The sequence below is a fragment of the Eleutherodactylus coqui genome, chromosome 12, assembly GCF_035609145.1.
Source record: "Eleutherodactylus coqui strain aEleCoq1 chromosome 12, aEleCoq1.hap1, whole genome shotgun sequence".
Classification (NCBI taxonomy): domain Eukaryota; kingdom Metazoa; phylum Chordata; class Amphibia; order Anura; family Eleutherodactylidae; genus Eleutherodactylus; species Eleutherodactylus coqui.
The window spans coordinates 1,771,035-1,792,756 of record NC_089848.1 but is presented as its reverse complement, the minus strand read 5'-3'; the positions used below and the strand labels follow the sequence as shown (position 1 = coordinate 1,792,756).

The window sequence follows — 21,722 nt, the reverse complement described above, 5'->3', positions numbered from 1 at the left end:
GGGTCTTTATCGGGTTTTAGGATGACTATGATGGTCGCTTCATACAGGGAGGGAGGTAGGGATTTTTCCAATGAGGCGTGATGTAGGGTTTCGTGTAGGAGTGGGGTTATTAGTTCGTTGTATTTCCGGTATATTTCTATTGGGAGGCCGTCGGGTCCGGGGGATTTATTAAGTGCCATATCTTTAACTGTTTGTTGGATTTCTTCCAGAGTGATTGGGGCATCTAGAAATTCCACTTGTTCCGTGGTGAGTGTTGGGAATGTCAGGTCTTGTAAGTAATTAAGGACTTTGGAGGAGGTTTTGTTTGTGGAGGAAGTGTAAAGGTTTGCATAGTACTCCTTAAAGCAGGTTGTTATAGATTGCGCATCGGTGAGTTCTATGCCCTGTGAGTTTTTTATTTTCAGGATCGTGTTGGCTTGGTTTTCTCTTTTGATAAGATTTGCCAATAAGTGGCTAGATTGATTGCCTAGTTCGAAGTAGTGTTGTTTCTTAAAGAATAGTTTGCGTTTAGTTTTGACGTATACTTGTTGTTTGTATAGGCGGGTGAGGCCGAGCCAGTTTGCTCTATTAGCATCAGTGGGGTTAGAGATGTATGTTTTTTCGGCCTCCAACGTTTGGGATTCGAGTTCTCTATCTATTTCGGAAGTTGATTTTTTGATGTAGGATATGGCGGATTTGAGACATCCTCTAAGGTATGCCTTAAAGGTATTCCACTTCAGGGCATAGTGAGTGTTGCCATCGTGGGCTTCCAGGAACATTGATATATGGATTGATCATTTGCCTTCAGGAGTTTAAGCCAGAATGGGTGTATTTTCCAGGCAGGGATGATCTTTGTGTTTGGAAATTTTAGAGTTATTAATATCGGGCTGTGGTCCGAGATGCCCCGTGGACAGTGTACTATATCAGATATGTAAAGTGCCAATGTTGGGAAGCATAGAATGTAGTCTATTCTCGACAGTGTGTTCTGGCCTGTGGAGTGGCAAGTGAATTCGAGTGTGTCTGGATGTCTCAGGCGCCAGAGGTCTATCCAGCCTACACTCTCGAAGAGTTGTTGCATGGGGGAGCCATCTGTGGTGTTAGCTCTAAGAGGTGGGTGGAATCTGTCCTTGGTTGGGTTCATAACTCGATTAAAATCTCCCATACATATTACATCTGCTGTAGGGAATTGGTGGGCGTATACTATGGCAGCTTGTATAACTTGAAGGTTATTGTGGGGTGGGTTGTATATGCATAGGATTACATAAGTTTTAGGGTCAATTTGCGCATGTACAAATACGAATCTGCCCTCAGGGTCTTTTTTTGGCGTTTATGGGGTTCCATCTTACCGATTTGTGGATGAGGAGCGAGACTCCTCTAGAGAGGGAGGTGTGAAAGGAGTGGCATAGCCACTGCACCCACGGTTTCTTAAGGGAGTCCGCCTTGTCTGCAGTGAGGTGGGTCTCCTGCAGACCTACAATGTGGGGGTTAAACTGAGCTAAGAGAAAACTGCGCTACGTTTATTGGTTGTTCCCAGGCCTCGGACGTTCCAGCTAAGACATGACAGCGTCATTGTGAGGTGTGATGATATGTGGCTCAATCGGGTGTTTAGGGTGTAGGAATTCACTGACCATTCTAGGAGGGAAGAAGTTATGCCAGCACAGACTTATTAGCAACTTAACAGTAACTACATTATAACAGCTTAAACAGCTAACAGTTGACATTCCGCTTAACGCTAGTGTATTGCGGGTGTCTGGAAAAAACGGTAAGCTACAAAGTACTTGAGAGTAGCGGTTGTTATAAGTTGGGGATATTCCATTGGCCTATAGGAGATTAATTAACGAAGTTAATCTATAGGTTACCACCACTACAGCGGCTGCATAACATGTGCCGTGAGTGGGGGAGGATAGTGATGAGAGGGATATATCTCCTCAGCTTGGCTTCTCTTGGTATCTACTGTAGGCCATTGGACTACTGCCTCAAACGCACTTTGTAAAATTTACATTGTTTATGCAGGGTGCATACGAAGCCACTCCATGGCTTCAGCAGGAGAGTGCAGGAAGATCGTTTTGTCGCCCGCGACAATCCGCAGACGGGCTGGATACGCCATAGAGTATGGGATACCTCTATCTTTAAATTTCTTTTTGGCGTCCATAAAGGTAGCTCTCTGTTTTTGTAAGTCCGCCGAATAATCAGGGAATATAGAAATCATCCAGTTATTGTATTTGAGCGGGCCTTTCTGTCTGGCTTGTCGTAGCGCAGCATCGCGATTCTTACAGTTCAGGATTCTTGCCAAAAATGGGCGCGGGGGGGCGCCGGGTGGCGGAGGTTTGGTTGGGACCCGGTGGGCTCTTTCGACCATGAAGGAGGTAGAAAAGGTATCTTCGCCTAGCGTGGTTTTAAGCCAATTTTCTGCAAAGGATTCTGGTTGAGAGCCCTCAGCTCTTTCTGGGAGTCCGATTATACGCAAGTTGTTATGGCGTAAGCGATTTTCCAGGTCATCTGTTTTTGTTTGGCAGAATTCTACTTGTCTCACTGCTTTCTGAACGGCTCCCGGGAGAGGGCGTAGAGTGTCTTCTATATTGGAGATTCGGTCTTCCATTTCGTGTATTCTACCCCATATGTTATGCATGTCTTGTCTTAATAGAGTAACGTCCGATATAACTTCTTCTATTTTCCCAGTGAGGGAGGACTTGCAAGTGTTTATTGCTTCTAATAATTGGCGCATTGTTGGTTCTGGGCTTTGCCCCGATTCCGTTTCGTTGTCTTTTGTTTGGGCATTTCGTGCCGAGCGCGGTGTATGTTCGGTGGATTCCGTCCGGGAGAACTCCTTTAGTTTTTCCGCTGCAGTTCCGCCTTTATTTCGGGTGCTCATGGTAGGTGATTGTATGGTAGGGGTTGTTAGCGAGATATGTACTACTTTCTCTATGTTGACACGCTAGGCTATAGGTCTGACCGTATTGCTTGAGAACAGAGGCTAGCAGTCCGTTCGAGTTGTTATTGATTTCTCAAGGTATAAAATGTGTTATGCGTGATGAATCTTCTTTTGTATAGATTTTGGTGGTTGGTCTGAGATATAAGGTGAGTCAGGGAATCTCGCCGGGTTCCAGCTGTATTGTGAAGGAGTGTGTTGTCGCGGTCTGGCTGGTGCGTCGGCCCGGCAGAGGGTTTAAATTGTTAAGGTCGCAAAGGGCTTGGTGCCACCAGGCCACAGTAGTTATCAGGAGTTTGAAATGTCTAAGATCCGTGTCACGGGTGTGGGGAGGTACTGTTTAGGGCTCAGGTCCGTCCGGGTGGCCTGGTCATATTGCCGCTAAGTTGTGTTGGGTCTCCTAGTAGCGGGCAGGGCTTAAAACATAGTCACTGGGGGGAGAGTTGTGTTGTGGCCCCTTTATGTTTGTTAGGCCTGGATCTGGGCCAGTTCGGAGAGGCCAGAATGGGTGGTTCGGCCTCGTTCCCAGGTGTTGTCCCCCGACCACCGTCCCCACTTACAGTTCTTGGTGCCGGCTCCACTGGGCCGGTTCACGGTCGGCGGGTCGTCTTACATTCAGCTTCCAGCCGGGTATTAGGAGGTGTCCCCTCGCGGTGGTAAGGAGGGCTGAGGCGGTGGAATCGTTGGTCGGTCAGCTAGGTCTCGGCCGCCGACTGCACTTGTAGGGGTACTCTCTGTCGAGGGGGAAGAGGCAGCCCATCACCCTCCTCGTGGCTGCGGCCGGGTCGTCTAGAGGTGTCGTCTCGCACCAGCAGCAGGGGATCTCGGCCTCTCGGGTTGATTAGGAGGGATGCAGCTCACGGTGTCACTGGGTCCAGATGTAGGATCGGGGCGACCTCGGGTATAGGGCCGGTTCCGGACGTACCGCGCTCCTCTTTCAATGTCCGACCAGGGTCGGTATGTTGCCGTCCCGCCAGCAGCGGGGGGGAGGATAGCGAGCAGTCGAGCAAGTAATTCAATCTGGCTGACCGCGGACTTCCAGGGGTATGGTTTCGGCCACTTCGTGCCGGGGGGCAAGGAAGCAGTGTCCAGCCAGGTATAGGGGTCTATAGTCCCACGGCCCCAGAAGGCTCAGGGCAGCTGGTCTGTCAAGGGGTTAATTGAGCACCGGCTACTGGCGGCGGGCAGTCCACGCCGGGGATGGAGGAGCAGCCGCTGCACCACGCGCGGTCTTCTATAGGATGTCCAGCTTCGCAGCGGGCCGCGGGAAGGTCCGGCGCCGCGGGTCCGGGAAGAAGACTAGGCGGGACGCGATCCACAAGTCGAGATGCAGGCGAGATCACCCCCAGCCGCAAGGCCGTCCCAGCAGCAAGGACCTTCACTCCAGACGTCCAGTCGGACCGGCAAGTGATTACTCCGCAGCGGCGGGGGAGCGGGAGCTCCAATCGGTCGGTTGGGTGGTCCGGGCAGGCAAATCAGCATCTCCGGCGATGTCCGATGCTGAGTGTTCTATTCCGGCGGGTTGGAGGGATGGTCGGCTCTGTCACGTGGTCTCGTTTGCAGGCAAGGCAGTATCTCGCAGCCGTCACCCTGGGGGTCCGTAGTGGCGTGAAGGAGACAGGGTGTTGGCGCGGTCTCACCTCCGACTCGGTTCGCTGGCTCTTATGGTGAGTTCAGGAGATTTCTTCTGCCCCAGCTTTGTCCCAGTACTTCACGGCAGGATTTAGTCTGTTTTTTGCGTGGTTAGGTTATGATAAGGCTAGGATTTTGTCAGGATTTATGCTTCCCCTGGGGAGCTCTTCTCACTTGCGACTCACCATGTTGGTCGCTAGCCACGCCCCCCTTGTCTCTGGATCTTAGTGCCTTCAGGTTGGTCATGTCAGGGATTTCCAGATAGGTTTTCCACTAGGAATATTACAGGACAGTGGTGTCTGAGTTTAGGATCAGCTTCAGGGACAGATTAGTGAAAGGCTTATGAAAAGCTTGACTTAGGGCCAGTTATTGCTCGGTCGCTATTAGCGGCTCGCAATCACCATTGTCGGTATTTTTCATCAGTATTTTGTAAGCCAAAACAAGGAGCCGGACCTACATAGAGAAGGTCTAATGGAAAGGTTTGCATTCCTTCTGTATTTTGGACCCGCTCCTGGTTTTAGCTTACAAAATACTGACGTGTGAATAAGCCCTTAGGGTGCCATTCCACCAGCACAAGCAGCGGCCACAAGTGCTCATGTTTTTGCAAACCCCATGTTTTTGAATTATAAGATGTACTTTTAGGCATGAAAAAAAAACTTGTCAAAAGTCCCTGTCTCTTCTATTCCAAAGTCAGGAGGGCATGGCAGCACCAGACTCCCCTGACTGCTCTCTTAATGATTTGGTAGGGGGTTCACAAAGCGCTCTGCCTGTCCACTTAGCTGCCTGCCAGTAAGCTTGCCTGATTATATGGGGGACTGTTAGGAGCTTGCAATGCACGTGTCCAGCTTCCGACAGCCTCCTCTGCACTCCTGACCAACTTCCATGTAATCAGACAGTGTGTGCGGGATTCTCTTGTCTGCCAGCCTCCACTGCTCCTCTGGCCAATTGATCACACAGCCTACAAGCTCCATCTGTCTTCTGCTGCTGTGTGTAATGTGAGTGAGAGCAGACTATGCAGCGAGCTGAAGTGGACAGAAGTGGCTTGAGAGGGTTTTTTAACTCGGGCCTAGTCACGGTGGTGGCTACTCTGCATAGAGCAATGGCCGTGCAGTCTACGGATTACACAAGGCTGACTGATATCAGCAATTGTTAATAGTTCACTGTGACGCCAGTGCCCCAGAGAATGATGGTAGCAGTGAAATAAAGAGTCCAGACCAATGAGCTTTTTACTGACTTTTTCCAATAGTAGGTAGTATTCACGTAGCATGTCCAGTAAGGAACAGAAATCTTCAACAGCACTTTACATGGACAAGCAACAACAGTTTTTGCATTTCTTAACTCTCTCTCTCACTTTGGGTGGATGAGACGGCCAGGCTAAGTTATCTGGTCGTTGCATGGAGTGACTATTTGTGTAGGATTAGAGGAACTAGCGTAGGCTTGCCTGAGGGCACACTGACTTCCGACTACGCAGGATTGGGAATCGCTCACAGTTACAAGTCCCATTTTCCTTCCAGTTACATGGGGTCTGCCCTGACTCGCATACCTTCTAGTAGGGTGGAAAAAGACACTCCTGTGACCGGCTTCACAACTCTCTTCCCCCAGGCATGGCTCATTACGATCCAGCCCTGGTTAAGCTGGAAGTAACATGAGGTCAGACTTGCCTTGAGCTCAGGCTTAACTAGATTACTCCAGGTTTGACTCTCCCCGCACCTCCTCTACTCCGGGTTTGACTCTCCCCGCACCTCCTCTACTCCGGGTTTGACTCTCCCCGCACCTCCTCTACTCCGGGTTTGACTCTCCCTGCACCTCCTCTACTCCGGGTTTGACTCTCCCTGCACCTCCTCTACTCCGGGTTTGACTCTCCCCGCACCTCCTCTACTCCGGGTTTGACTCTCCCCGCACCTCCTCTACTCCGGGTTTGACTCTCCCTGCACCTCCTCTACTCCGGGTTTGACTCTCCCTGCACCTCCTCTACTCCGGGTTTGACTCTCCCCGCACCTCCTCTTCAACCCTCTCTTTTTCTCTCTTCTCCTTTTTCTTTCCTCTTTCCTTTCCCTTTCTCACTTCATTTTTTTCCTCTCCCCTTACACCCAAGAGCTGACTCTTTATACCAATCCCCCTAACCAATCCTGGGCTAGAGGAAGTTCCCAGTACCCAATATCAGGGCTAGCTAGAGATGATTAACAGGACATAGAGTAGGTCAGGGTGAATTGGGACAGGTCACACTTACGTTAGATAGAGAAAACACCGGCCATAGATAATACACATAAGTTAATACTGACATTTGTCACCAACACAGACATACAGATAGACACACCACACGAGGTAGCTATTAATGTGCTGTGGGGGCCCCAGATTTGGGCCACTGCTCCTGCAGTTAATTGACCGGACATTGGGACAGGCAGCCAGCATTGACACGTGCTCTGTGTGTAGCCACCAAGGTGAAGAGGACTCCTTACTGTAGCGGCCCAGAGTTAGGGTCCGTCCAGCACTTAAGAGTTTGTGTGTTTTATGTGTCTCATGTCACGGAATGTTGAATGGTACAGTATTATCTATCTTAACCAAAAACAGAGCATGAATGAGTTAATGTCCGATGTCTGGAAAATGTATCGTTTAGTTATGTGTATCTTAACCTTCTGTGTGCCTTGCAATAGTTCAGGTGTTAGGGGGAGGAGCTAGACACTGGTTGGTGCGTGAGGAGAGAGTGGCACGCAGTGAAGAAGAGGATGGAGGGGAGAAAGGCTGCTCCTGCCGAGACTGAGGTTGGATAAAAGGTCTACCCTCGTGGGAAGTTCATCCCCTTCGGAGATAGAAATTCCAGTCATGTAGAGAAAGAGCTGGAGTGAGAAAGTGATACCACCCGCTCCCCCGCTGAACTGCAGCGTGAAGAGAACGGTGAGGAAACTGTCTGAGGTTCATCATAAGGAACATGTATGAAAGAGTCGTGATGTTTAAGTGAGTCTGCCTCAAGAGGAGCGTCCATCAGATAACTTTGGCTGAGGATGTGTGCGCCTGGAGAAAACAACTGCACTTTCATCTGAGTGACTTAAAGGAATTGTACATGCTCAAAGGTTTATCCTGAAGCACTGGATGCTGTATTTCCATGTTAACTGAGTAAAAGAAAACCGTGTGTCTCCGGTTTCTGAACAGTCTTTTATTGTGGACTACACTTTATTCTGGGTGAATGAATTTGTCACTTATTCAGGGGCACTGGTGTCACGATGACAAATAAGGACATCGTTGGGATAACCAGGTAAAATCCCCTTAGTCTCCCCCAGGCATGTGGCCTGGCTACCCTCTACCATCTCCCTCTTTCCAAGATGGTAGAGCCACTGTGAACTGTCTGCTAAAGTATACCCCACCGTCCCCTCAGCTGAAGGTCTGGTCCTCGATCGCTGCATTACAAGCAGCTACAAAGATCCTTACAGGCCCGTATTAACATTCAGTCTATGCAGTGAAAGAGAATGGCTTCTAACATGAATCTACGACAATGCAGAGAATAGACGGGATCTGCTGCAAGTCCATTCGGGGGCAGCGATTTAGATTTATGGCAACACAATGACCGGTAGAACCAGCGGGATGTTCTGCGCACCGCCTGTCCTGTTTTGTGTCCCGCAGGTTCTTATTTGGAAAACTTTGAAACTTCTTTTATCACCATGAAAACGGAAATATTTTTTTGAAGGGAAAATGAAGCATTTCAGAGCGCAGCTTGAGATCGTCAATGGATGCATGTAGTCCAACGCGGAGAGCTAATCTTGACGGTTCATGTCAGTTTCACACGAGCGTATTACAGATTCATCAATGTGCCGTTACCATGGGTGAGGGTCCTGACCAGCGCACATTTACTCATATGGATTTTGGTGCAGATTTCGGCTGCGGTTTGCGGTGCGTGTGACTGCCCAATTCTCTCAGGTATAAAAGGTCCGTGACCTTCCTTCACACATCGGGGAAATGTATTAACCCCATCATTTCATGTGCTGATCTTACTCAGCTGTCCGGTGGTGCACGCCTCTGCATATACCAGGCGCGTCTCAGCTGGTCGGGGAACTTCCACAGAAAAGTACGCCTGGGCCGACTCGCTATATGTTCCTAGTAAAATTTACAACCGTCTCTCGAGTAAATCATATAAAAACACCTCATAAGTGTTATGTGAGAATATCGGCCATGTTGATACATGATGCTACAGCGAGCTTTCCAGCCTCACGGGGTCCTTCATCAGGCACAATGTAACAGATCTACAGGGGTATGTAATAAACACACCTGATCACATGGGGGGGGCAGCAACATGGGGAACTTCATCTGCACCAAACCCCTTGTCGTCATAAGACTTGCTTTCCTCATTTGATATAAGGACATGGCTTGTAGGAGAGGGGCGTGCGTTTGTAAAAAGTGGGTGTGGCTGGAAATGCGACACGGTGGGCTGGAGTTTGTGGACATTTTATAAGCTCAGCCGACACATTTGATGCATCTTTAGATGTTTCGTCTAACAGTCAGTGTGATATTTGGTGCACTTTTAGACTCCCTCCTTCAATTATTAGACAGAATTAGCCGATCTGCCCCAATGTGTGGAGCGTTCAGAGCGCCTCATGCTGGATTCTCACGGACGCCACCTACCGCCGCCCATTTTCCACTTTCGGAATAGAAGCAAACCTTTCTGTGATGGATTTTTAGCTTCCCGTTATCTTTCCCGTTCTGTCAGGTTTCCTTTTTGCCCAAACTCGTGCTGCTCATAACGCCATTTTTTCCAGTAAGGCAAACAAACAAAAAGAAAAGCTTAGAAGATCGGAAAATGGGCGACTTTACAAGACACGCGTGTGAACGGCGCTTTACGGGCCGACAGCGAACATCTGACTGTGGCCAAAAAAAAAAGTGTCCAAAATGCAGTATTTTTCCTGAAACTGATGTGTGTGGAGCCGCCTAAGGCAGCATTCACACACGTCACTGTGATGTCGGTCCAAGACCTGATGATGTACTCTGCAAAAAAAGACGCATCCCAACGCAGTGCATGCGATTCACAGAGATGGCACTCAAAGTGATAATTACACGGTCTTCCAATAGAAAAAAACACTTAGTAGTCACATGGAAATCGCATTTACATTCCAGCGCAGTCGTTTTTATTACGCACTGGGTTTGTTCACAAGAGTATTTTGCACAAAACATTTCATTTGCACAAAAAAGATACACCGCGTGTTCCATTTTTGTGTGTATTGTGCACAAAATATTTAACCCCTTAGTGACGCAGCCTTTTTTTTTCCATTTTCGTTTTTTCCTCCTCCCTTTCAAAAAATCGTAACGCCTTTATTTCTGCATCGCCGTCGCTGTATGAGGGTTGTTTTTTGCGGGACGAGTTGTATTTTTCAGCGGTGCTATTTAACGTACCGTATAATGTACTAAAAAACGTAAAAAAATTATAAGTGGAGTAAAATTTAAAAAAAATATTCCGCCATCTTTTGGCGCATCTTGTTTCTACGGCGCACAAACTGCAACAAAAACGACCTGATATCTTTATTCTGTGGGTCAGTCCGATTACTACGATACCAAACCTGTATAGTGTTTTTTTTTTTGCTGTAGTATTTGTATTTTTTCAAAAAGACATTTAATTTTTTTTAATTATTTTCTGCCGCCGTCTTCTGCGCACAATAACTTTTTCATTTTACCGTCGACATAGTTGTGCGAGGGCTCATTTTTTGTGGGATGTCCTGTAGTTTACGTTGGTACCATTTCAGAATACATACGGACTTTTTGATCGCTTTTTATTGCATTTTTTTTGGGAGACAGAGTGACTGAAAAAGTGCATTTCTGGCATTTTTTTGTTTTTTTTTAAAACAATAAAACTTTATTGATCTTTTTACTTTTTTAGCCCCCCTGGAGGACCACAACTAGCGATGCTTTGATCACTCCTGCAGTATGACATAATGCCTTTCAGAAGGACCCCTACTGCCATAATACCTGTATGGCTCCCAGTGATCTCACGCAGGAGGGGGGGGTCAGGGGATTTAAATGCCACTGTCAGAATTGACAGAAGCATTTAAAATGTTAATGCTGTCAAAAGGCATGTTGGCGGTCATTAAGGGGTTAAACTTAATTGCCGGCTGAAATCAATGGGAGCCGCTTGTATGTTTTTCTGTTCACTCAAACACGCAGGGTATATGCGCACAAAAATACAGTAACACATGCGTGCAAATATGCAATGCCCATCACGCAATTACTCAGCACACGTGTGTAAATACGCTTACGCCCGTGTGAAGACTGCCTCATGGGCTTTTTCAGCTCTGAAGATTGAGGACCTCACCATTAGCTAATTGGCGGCGGTCCGTCGCCCAAGACTCCTGCTGATCTGCTGTTCACCCGACTGCTGGGCATGGGGTCGGTAGCAGTCCGCTCCATAGACTCTTCAGCGGCCCGACATGTTCTTGGAGGTCCCACTCACGTCAATGTCAGCCGTGTCGGCAATATCATGCTGGTCCACTAAAGAGTGTGGAGCGCGTCCAGCTCCGTACAAAGGTATGGCGGTCCAGAGAACAGCTGATCAGCGGGGGTCCCTACTAACCAGCTACTACTTACCTGTCCTGAGGACTGGAGAGCAGGCCTACCCCTCTCACTTATGCACTGGTAAGTAATATACAATATCAGGAGTGTATCCCGTGTTCTTGCTTGGATTGCGCCCGCCTCTACCAGATTCGGTTACAGAGACATCACAGTATAATCTCCAATACCCTTATAACAAACCTGGTCTGAAGAATAAGCCACCATACGACTGACAATTTCCGCTTCACTTAATTTGGGGTTTTCAGCCTGGAGTCGCTTGGCCACCTTGGTCCTGGCTGCCAGCAGAGCCATTAATGTCGCTTCGCTTGCAGTACCCTAAGAAAGACAAAAACAAATCATCATTTTGTCCCCAGTGTCCCTCCCACCCGCCTGGTGGAGACAAGAGACACGCAAGAAAGAAAACAACTACAAAATAAATATTGCTTAAAAGGGATTATTGAAGTTTCATAAAGTGGCTTCTAATGAACCCCCAGGCTGTACAACAACAATCAGCCGATACTCCACTCTTCCCGCTTGTCCTCCATCAGAAGCTCCAGTCTTCCTGCTGACCTCACTTTACAGGCTGCAGTCAGCTCCAGCCGGTCTACACGCAAGCTGCTGCAGCCAGCGACAGCGCTCAGTGTCATTGGCTGCAGCAGACAAGTTTATGGGACATCACAGGCTAAACGCATCCTGTAAACAGAGCGGGGATCGGAGACAGCAGCGGGGATCGGAGACAGCAGCGGGGATCAGAGCAGGGAGAAGGGAGTGTCGGCTGATGGTTATTTTACAGCTCGGGGCTCATTAGAAGCCGCTTTATAGAACTCTGACAATTCCTTTAAAATGACTACCACACCTGAGGAGACCACGATGAAGCCACCCACTCCATTCAAGGAAATTTGCTTGTTCTTCAGATTCCCCCAAACACTTCATCTCTGTATTATACAAGACTGTCCCGTGAGACGGGGGAGCGTGGGAGAGAGCGCTCGAGAGGTGCCCGTCACAGGGATTATGGCATAAAGCCCATATTAACACACAAGATGACTGTCCCTTGTAAACTGCAAGAACTCCATTACAAAATCCTTTCTAGATGGCACAGAACTCCTGGGAGATTGTACAAAGTTTTCGACCAGATTTCCCCTTTGTGCTGGAGATGTTCCGGAGCCATTGGCACAACTCATACCTGGTGGGAATGCCCTCCCGTAGCCACGTTGTGGCAGGACATCCTGGCCCTACACAACTAAACATGTGGGTCATCCATTGGGCTTACTCCTGAAGAGGCCATACTAGCTCTATTCCCTGGCTCTGTTTCTCTTACTAGAAAAGGTCTTCTATGCTTCTTCGTTCTCGTCACTAGACAAATCATCCCCAGGAAATAAACGGCATCCCCCCCCGCCTTCTAGGGTGATGTGAGCGGATGCAATGAGTACCCTCATGAGGTTAGAAGAGGTGAGAGCTGGCAGGTACAATACACACCCATATCCGGGCATCCACGAGGTTCGACAACTGGATCCTAACAGGAAAGGCCGAGGCTTGTATAGTCACATACGGTCTGTTTCCATGCCAAATCAGAACTATAGGTGGGCTGGACCAATGCCCTGCTTTTCTCCCCCCACCCATCCCAATTCCCCCATTATATATAATTATCTTCTTAGAGCATGTATAAGCATTTACCAATAGAGGATGGGTGATGTAACGACTCCACGATGTTCGTTGCGCTTTCATTACTGATATTTGTTAATCTGCCGTCTTACTAAGAACTTTTTGAACTTAAATTACAACCAAAATGGCTCAAGAAGAAAACCGGCTCAGCGACCATCAGACCGCCACTGGTTCAGCTTCTCCAAGCTTCGGTGAACGGCTTCAATGACCCCCAGGGACACCGTGCCCGTAGAAGTGTACCATTACATGCGGATGAATAGCTTTCATATAATGCATGCTTAAGATCGCAGGTAGGGGGCGACAAAGGCTCAGATACAGCGCAGCGAATGAAAGCAAAGCACACAGGAAGGAGTTAACAAAGGCAATGTAACTGCAAATGTAACACACAACCCATACACCGTGCAGATATAACACATAACCCATACACAGTGCAGATATAACACATAACCCATACACAGTGCAAATATAACACACAACCCATACACAGTGCAGATATAACACACAACCCCATACACAGTGCAAACATAACACACAACCCATACACAGTGCAGATATAACACATAACCCATACACAGTGCAGATATAACACACAACCCCATACACAGTGCAAACATAACACACAACCCATACACAGTGCAGATATAACACACAACCCATACACAGTGCAGATATAACACACAACCCCATACACAGTGCAAACATAACACACAACCCATACACAGTGCAGATATAACACATAACCCATACACAGTGCAAATATAACACATAACCCATACACAGTGCAGATATAACACATAACCCATACACAGTGCAAATATAACACACAACCCATACATACACAGTGCAGATATAACACACAACCCATACACAGTGCAAATATAACACACAACCCATACACAGTGCAAATATAACACACAACCCATACACCGTGCAAATGTAACACACAACCCATACATAGTGCAGATATAACACACAACCCATACACAGTGCAGATATAACACACAACCCATACACAGTGCAAATATAACACACAACCCATACACAGTGCAAATATAACACACAACCCATACACCGTGCAAATGTAACACACAACCAATACATAGTGCAGATATAACACACAACCCATACACAGTGCAGATATAACACACAACCCATACACAGTGCAAATATAACACATAACCCATACACAGTGCAGATATAACACACAACCCATACACGGTGCAAACATAACACACAACCCATACATAGTGCAGATATAACACACAACCCATTCACAGTGCAAATATAACACACAACCCATACACAGTGCAGTTATAACACACAACCCATACACAGTGCAAATGTAACACACAACCCATACACAGTGCAAATATAACACACAACCCATACACAGTGCAAATGTAACACACAACCCATACACAGTGCAGATATAACACACAACCCATACACAGTGCAGATATAACACACAACCCATACACAGTGCAAATGTAACACACAACCCATACACAGTGCAAATATAACACACAACCCATACAGAGTGCAGATATAACACCTAACCCATACACAGTGCAAATATAACACACAACCCCATACACAGTGCAAATATAACACACAACCCCATACACAGTGCAGATATAACACACAACCCATACACAGTGCAAACATAACACACAACCCATACATAGTGCAGATATAACACACAATCCATACACAGTGCAAACATAACACACAACCCATACATAGTGCAGATATAACACACAACCCATACACAGTGCAAATATAACACACAACCCCATACACAGTGCAAATATAACACACAACCCCATACACAGTGCAGATATAACACATAACCCATACACAGTGCAAACATAACACACAACCCATACATAGTGCAGATATAATACACAACCCATACACAGTGCAAATATAACACACAACCCATACACAGTGCAAATATAACACACAACCCATACACAGTGCAGATATAACACACAACCCATACACAGTGCAAATATAACACACAACCCATACACAGTGCAGATATAACACACAACCCATACACAGTGCAGATATAACACACAACCCATACACAGTGCAAATGTAACACACAACCAGTACACAGTGCAAATGTAACACACAACCCATACACAGTGCAGATATAACATACAACCCATACACAGTGCAGATATAACACACAACCCATACACAGTGCAGATATAACACACAACCCATACATAGTGCAGATATAACACACAACCCATACACAGTGCAGATATAACACATAACCCACACACAGTGCAAATATAACACACAACCCATACACAGTGCAAATATAACACACAACCCATACACAGTGCAGATATAACACACAACCCATACACAGTGCAAATGTAACACACAACCAGTACACAGTGCAAATGTAACACACAACCCATACACAGTGCAGATATAACATACAACCCATACACAGTGCAGATATAACACACAACCCATACACAGTGCAGATATAACACACAACCCATACATAGTGCAGATATAACACACAACCCATACACAGTGCAGATATAACACATAACCCACACACAGTGCAAATATAACACACAACCCATACACAGTGCAAATATAACGCACAACCCATACACAGTGCAGATATAACGCACAACCCATAAACAGTGCAGATATAACACACAACCCATACACAGTGCAAATATAACACACAACCCATACACAGTGCAGATATAACACACAACCCAAACACAGTGCAAATATAACACACAACCCATACACAGTGCAAATATAACGCACAACCCATACACAGTGCAGATATAACACACAACCCATACACAGTGCAGATATAACACACAACCCATACACAGTGCAAATATAACACACAACCCGTACACAGTGCAAATATAACACACAACCAGTAAACAGTGCAAATATAACACACAACCCATACACAGTGCAAATATAACGCACAACCCATACACAGTGCAGATATAACACACAACCCATACACAGTGCAGATATAACACACAACCCATACACAGTGCAGATATAGCACACAACCCATACACAGTGCAAATGTAACACACAACCTATACACAGTGCAAATGTAACACACAACCCATACACAGTGCAGATATAACATACAACCCATACACAGTGCAAATATAACGCACAACCCATACACAGTGCAGATATAACACACAACCCATACACAGTGCAGATATAACACACAACCCATACACAGTGCAAATATAACACACAACCCATACACAGTGCAGATATAACACACAACCCATACACAGTGCAGATATAACACACAACCCATACACAGTGCAAATGTAACACACAACCCATACACAGTGCAGATATAACATACAACCCATACACAGTGCAAATATAACGCACAACCCATACACAGTGCAGATATAACACACAACCCATACACAGTGCAGATATAACACACAACCCATACACAGTGCAAATATAACGCACAACCCATACACAGTGCAGATATAACACACAACCCATACACAGTGCAGATATAACACACAACCCATACACAGTGCAGATATAACACATAACCCATACACCATGTAAATGTAACACACAACCCATACACAGTGCAGATATAACACACAACCCATACACAGTGCAGATATAACACATAACCCATACACAGTGCAGATATAACACACAACCCATACACAGTGCAGATATAACATACAACCCATACACAGTGCAGATATAACACACAACCCATACACAGTGCAAATATAACACACAACCCGTACACAGTGCAGATATAACACACAACCCGTACACAGTGCAGATATAACACACAACCCATACACAGTGCAGATATAACACACAACCCATACACAGTGCAGATATAACACACAACCCATACACAGTGCAAATATAACACACAACCCGTACACAGTGCAAATATAACACACAACCAGTAAACAGTGCAAATGTAACACACAACCCATACACAGTGCAAATATAACGCACAACCCATACACAGTGCAGATATAACACACAACCCATACACAGTGCAGATATAACACACAACCCATACACAGTGCAAATATAACACACAACCAGTAAACAGTGCAAATGTAACACACAACCCATACACAGTGCAAATGTAACACACAACCCATACACAGTGCAGATATAACACACAACCCATACACAGTGCAGATATAACACACAACCCATACACAGTGCAAATATAACGCACAACCCATACACAGTGCAAATATAACACACAACCCATACACAGTGCAAACATAACACACAACCCATACACAGTGCAGATATAACACACAACCCATACACAGTGCAGATATAACACACAACCCATACACAGTGCAGATATAACACACAACCCATACACAGTGCAGATATAACACACAACCCATACACAGTGCAGATATAACACACAACCCATACACAGTGCAGATATAACACACAACCCATACACAGTGCAGATATAACACACAACCCGTACACAGTGCAGATATAACACACAACCCATACACAGTGCAAATATAACACACAACCCATACACAGTGCAAATATAACACACAACCCATACACAGTGCAAATATAACACACAACCCATACACAGTGCAGATATAACACACAACCCATACACAGTGCAAATATAACACACAACCCATACATAGTGCAGATATAGCACACAACCCATACACAGTGCAAATATAACACACAACCCATACACAGTGCAAATATAACACACAACCCATACACAGTGCAAATATAACACACAACCCATACACAGTGCAAATATAACACACAACCCATACACAGTGCAAATATAACACACAACCCATACACAGTGCAAATATAACACACAACCCATACACAGTGCAAATATAACACACAACCCATACACAGTGCAAATGTAACACACAACCAGTAAACAGTGCAAATATAACACACAACCCATACACAGTGCAAATGTAACACACAACCCATACACAGTGCAAATATAACGCACAACCCATACACAGTGCAGATATAACACACAACCCATACACAGTGCAGATATAACACACAACCCATACACAGTGCAAATATAACACACAACCCATACACAGTGCAGATATAACACACAACCCATACACAGTGCAGATATAACACACAACCCATACACAGTGCAAATGTAACACACAACCCATACACAGTGCAGATATAACATACAACCCATACACAGTGCAAATATAACGCACAACCCATACACAGTGCAGATATAACACACAACCCATACACAGTGCAGATATAACACACAACCCATACACAGTGCAAATATAACGCACAACCCATACACAGTGCAGATATAACACACAACCCATACACAGTGCAGATATAACACACAACCCATACACAGTGCAGATATAACACATAACCCATACACCATGTAAATGTAACACACAACCCATACACAGTGCAGATATAACACACAACCCATACACAGTGCAGATATAACACATAACCCATACACAGTGCAGATATAACACACAACCCATACACAGTGCAGATATAACATACAACCCATACACAGTGCAGATATAACACACAACCCATACACAGTGCAAATATAACACACAACCCGTACACAGTGTAGATATAACACACAACCAGTAAACAGTGCAAATGTAACACACAACCCATACATAGTGCAGATATAACACATAACCCATACACAGTGCAGATATAACACACAACCCATACACAGTGCAGATATAACACACAACCCATACACAGTGCAGATATAACACACAACCCCATACACAGTGCAAATATAACACACAACCCACACACAGTGCAAATATAACACACAACCCATACACAGTGCAAATATAACACATAACCCATACACAGTGCAAATATAACACATAACCCATACACAGTGCAGATATAACACACAACCCATACACAGTGCAAATATAACACACAACCCATACACAGTGCAAATATAACACACAACCCGTACACAGTGCAAATATAACACACAACCCATACACAGTGCAGATATAACACACAACCCATACACAGTGCAAACATAACACACAACCCATACACAGTGCAAACATAACACACAACCCATACACAGTGCAGATATAACACACAACCCATACACAGTGCAAATATAACACACAACCCATACATAGTGCAGATATAACACACAACCCATACACAGTGCAAATATAACACACAACCCATACACAGTGCAAATATAACACACAACCCATACACAGTGCAGATATAACACACAACCCATACACAGTGCAAATATAACGCACAACCCATACACAGTGCAAATATAACACACAACCCATACATAGTGCAAATATAACACACAACCCATACACAGTGCAGATATAACACACAACCCATACACAGTGCAAATATAACACACAACCCATACACAGTGCAAATATAACACACAACCCGTACACAGTGCAAATATAACACACAACCCATACACAGTGCAGATATAACACACAACCCATACACAGTGCAAACATAACACACAACCCATACACAGTGCAAACATAACACACAACCCATACACAGTGCAGATATAACACACAACCCATACACAGTGCAAATATAACACACAACCCATACATAGTGCAGATATAACACACAACCCATACACAGTGCAAATATAACACACAACCCATACACAGTGCAAATATAACACACAACCCATACACAGTGCAGATATAACACACAACCCATACACAGTGCAAATATAACGCACAACCCATACACAGTGCAAATATAACACACAACCCATACACAGTGCAAATATAACACACAACCCATACACAGTGCAGATATAACACACAACCCATACACAGTGCAAATATAACGCACAACCCATACACAGTGCAGATATAACACACAACCCATACACAGTGCAAATATAACGCACAACCCATACACAGTGCAAATATAACACACAACCCATACACAGTGCAAACATAACACACAACCCATACACAGTGCAGATATAACACAACCCATACACAGTGCAGATATAACACACAACCCATACACAGTGCAGATATAACACACAACCCATACACAGTGCAGATATAACACACAACCCATACACAGTGCAGATATAACACACAACCCATACACAGTGCAGATATAACACACAACCCATACACAGTGCAGATATAACACGCAACCCATACACAGTGCAAATATAACACACAACCCGTACACAGTGCAGATATAACACACAACCCATACACAGTGCAAATATAACACACAACCCATACACAGTGCAAATATAACACACAACCCATACACAGTGCAAATATAACACACAACCCATACACAGTGCAAATATAACACACAACCCATACATAGTGCAAATATAACACACAACCCATACATAGTGCAGATATAGCACACAACCCATACACAGTGCAAATATAACACACAACCCATACACAGTGCAAATATAACACACAACCCATACACAGTGCAAATATAACACACAACCCATACACAGTGCAAATATAACACACAACCCATACACAGTGCAAATATAACACACAACCCATACATAGTGCAGATATAGCACACAACCCATACACAGTGCAAATATAACACACAACCGATACACAGTGCAAATATAACACACAACCCATACACAGTGCAAATGTAACACACAACCAGTAAACAGTGCAAATATAACACACAACCCATACACAGTGCAAATGTAACACACAACCAGTAAACAGTGCAAATATAACACACAACCCATACACAGTGCAAATGTAACACACAACCAGTAAACAGTGCAAATATAACACACAACCCATACACAGTGCAAATGTAACACACAACCCATACATAGTGCAGATATAACACATAACCCATACACAGTGCAGATATAACACACAACCCATACACAGTGCAGATATAACACACAACCTATACACAGTGCAAATGTAACACACAACCCCATACACAGTGCAAATATAACACACAACCCACACACAGTGCAAATATAACACACAACCCATACACAGTGCAAATATAACACATAACCCATACACAGTGCAAATATAACACATAACCCATACACAGTGCAGATATAACACACAACCCATACACAGTGCAAATATAACACACAACCCATACACAGTGCAAATATAACACACAACCCATACACAGTGCAAATGTAACACACAACCCATACACAGTGCAGATATAACACATAACCCATACACAGTGCAAATGTAACACACAACCCATACACAGTGCAAACATAACACATTACCCATACACAGTGCAAATATAACACATAACCCGTACACAGTGCAGATATAACACACAACCCATACACAGTGCAAATATAACACACAACCCATACACAGTGCAAATATAACACACAACCCATACACAGTGCAAATGTAACACACAACCCATACACAGTGCAGATATAACACATAACCCATACACAGTGCAAATGTAACACACAACCCATACACAGTGCAAACATAACACATTACCCATACACAGTGCAAATATAACACATAACCCGTACACAGTGCAGATATAACACACAACCCATACACAGTGCAGATATAACACACAACCCATACACAGTGCAAATATAACACATAACCCATACACAGTGCTAATAACCCCCTTCTTGGCCAAGGCACTATTATGATCTGGCAGGAGCCCCCTCTCTCCTTACTCTCCAGGTAGATGCAGCAGTCTTGTACTGAATACTGCTAGTGGTGTGCTGCTTGTATAGGAAGAAAGTTCTGGAAAGCCACGTGTGTCCACCGATGATCAGAGTGCTGGCACAGTCGTACTTACAGTTGGGGGTACCCGTTTCTCATCTCAGGAGTGTGATGTCCTCACCGGAAGTTCACAAAATGATCAGGCAGTGAATTCTGAAGTTAGCACCTTCTTC

At 45.1% G+C, this 21,722-nt stretch overlaps 1 protein-coding gene across 5 annotated transcripts in view; it reads right to left on the bottom strand.

The window, feature by feature from the left end:
* DDC (dopa decarboxylase) overlaps window positions 1–21,722 on the bottom strand; it is a 152,641-nt gene that overhangs the window by 79,226 nt on the left and 51,693 nt on the right. For all 5 annotated transcript variants that reach the window (XM_066585026.1, XM_066585025.1, XM_066585028.1 and 2 more), the window contains one exon: window positions 11,270–11,404. In XM_066585026.1, the coding sequence (XP_066441123.1) occupies window positions 11,270–11,404 (135 nt within the window). The remainder of the gene's footprint in view (window positions 1–11,269; window positions 11,405–21,722) is intronic.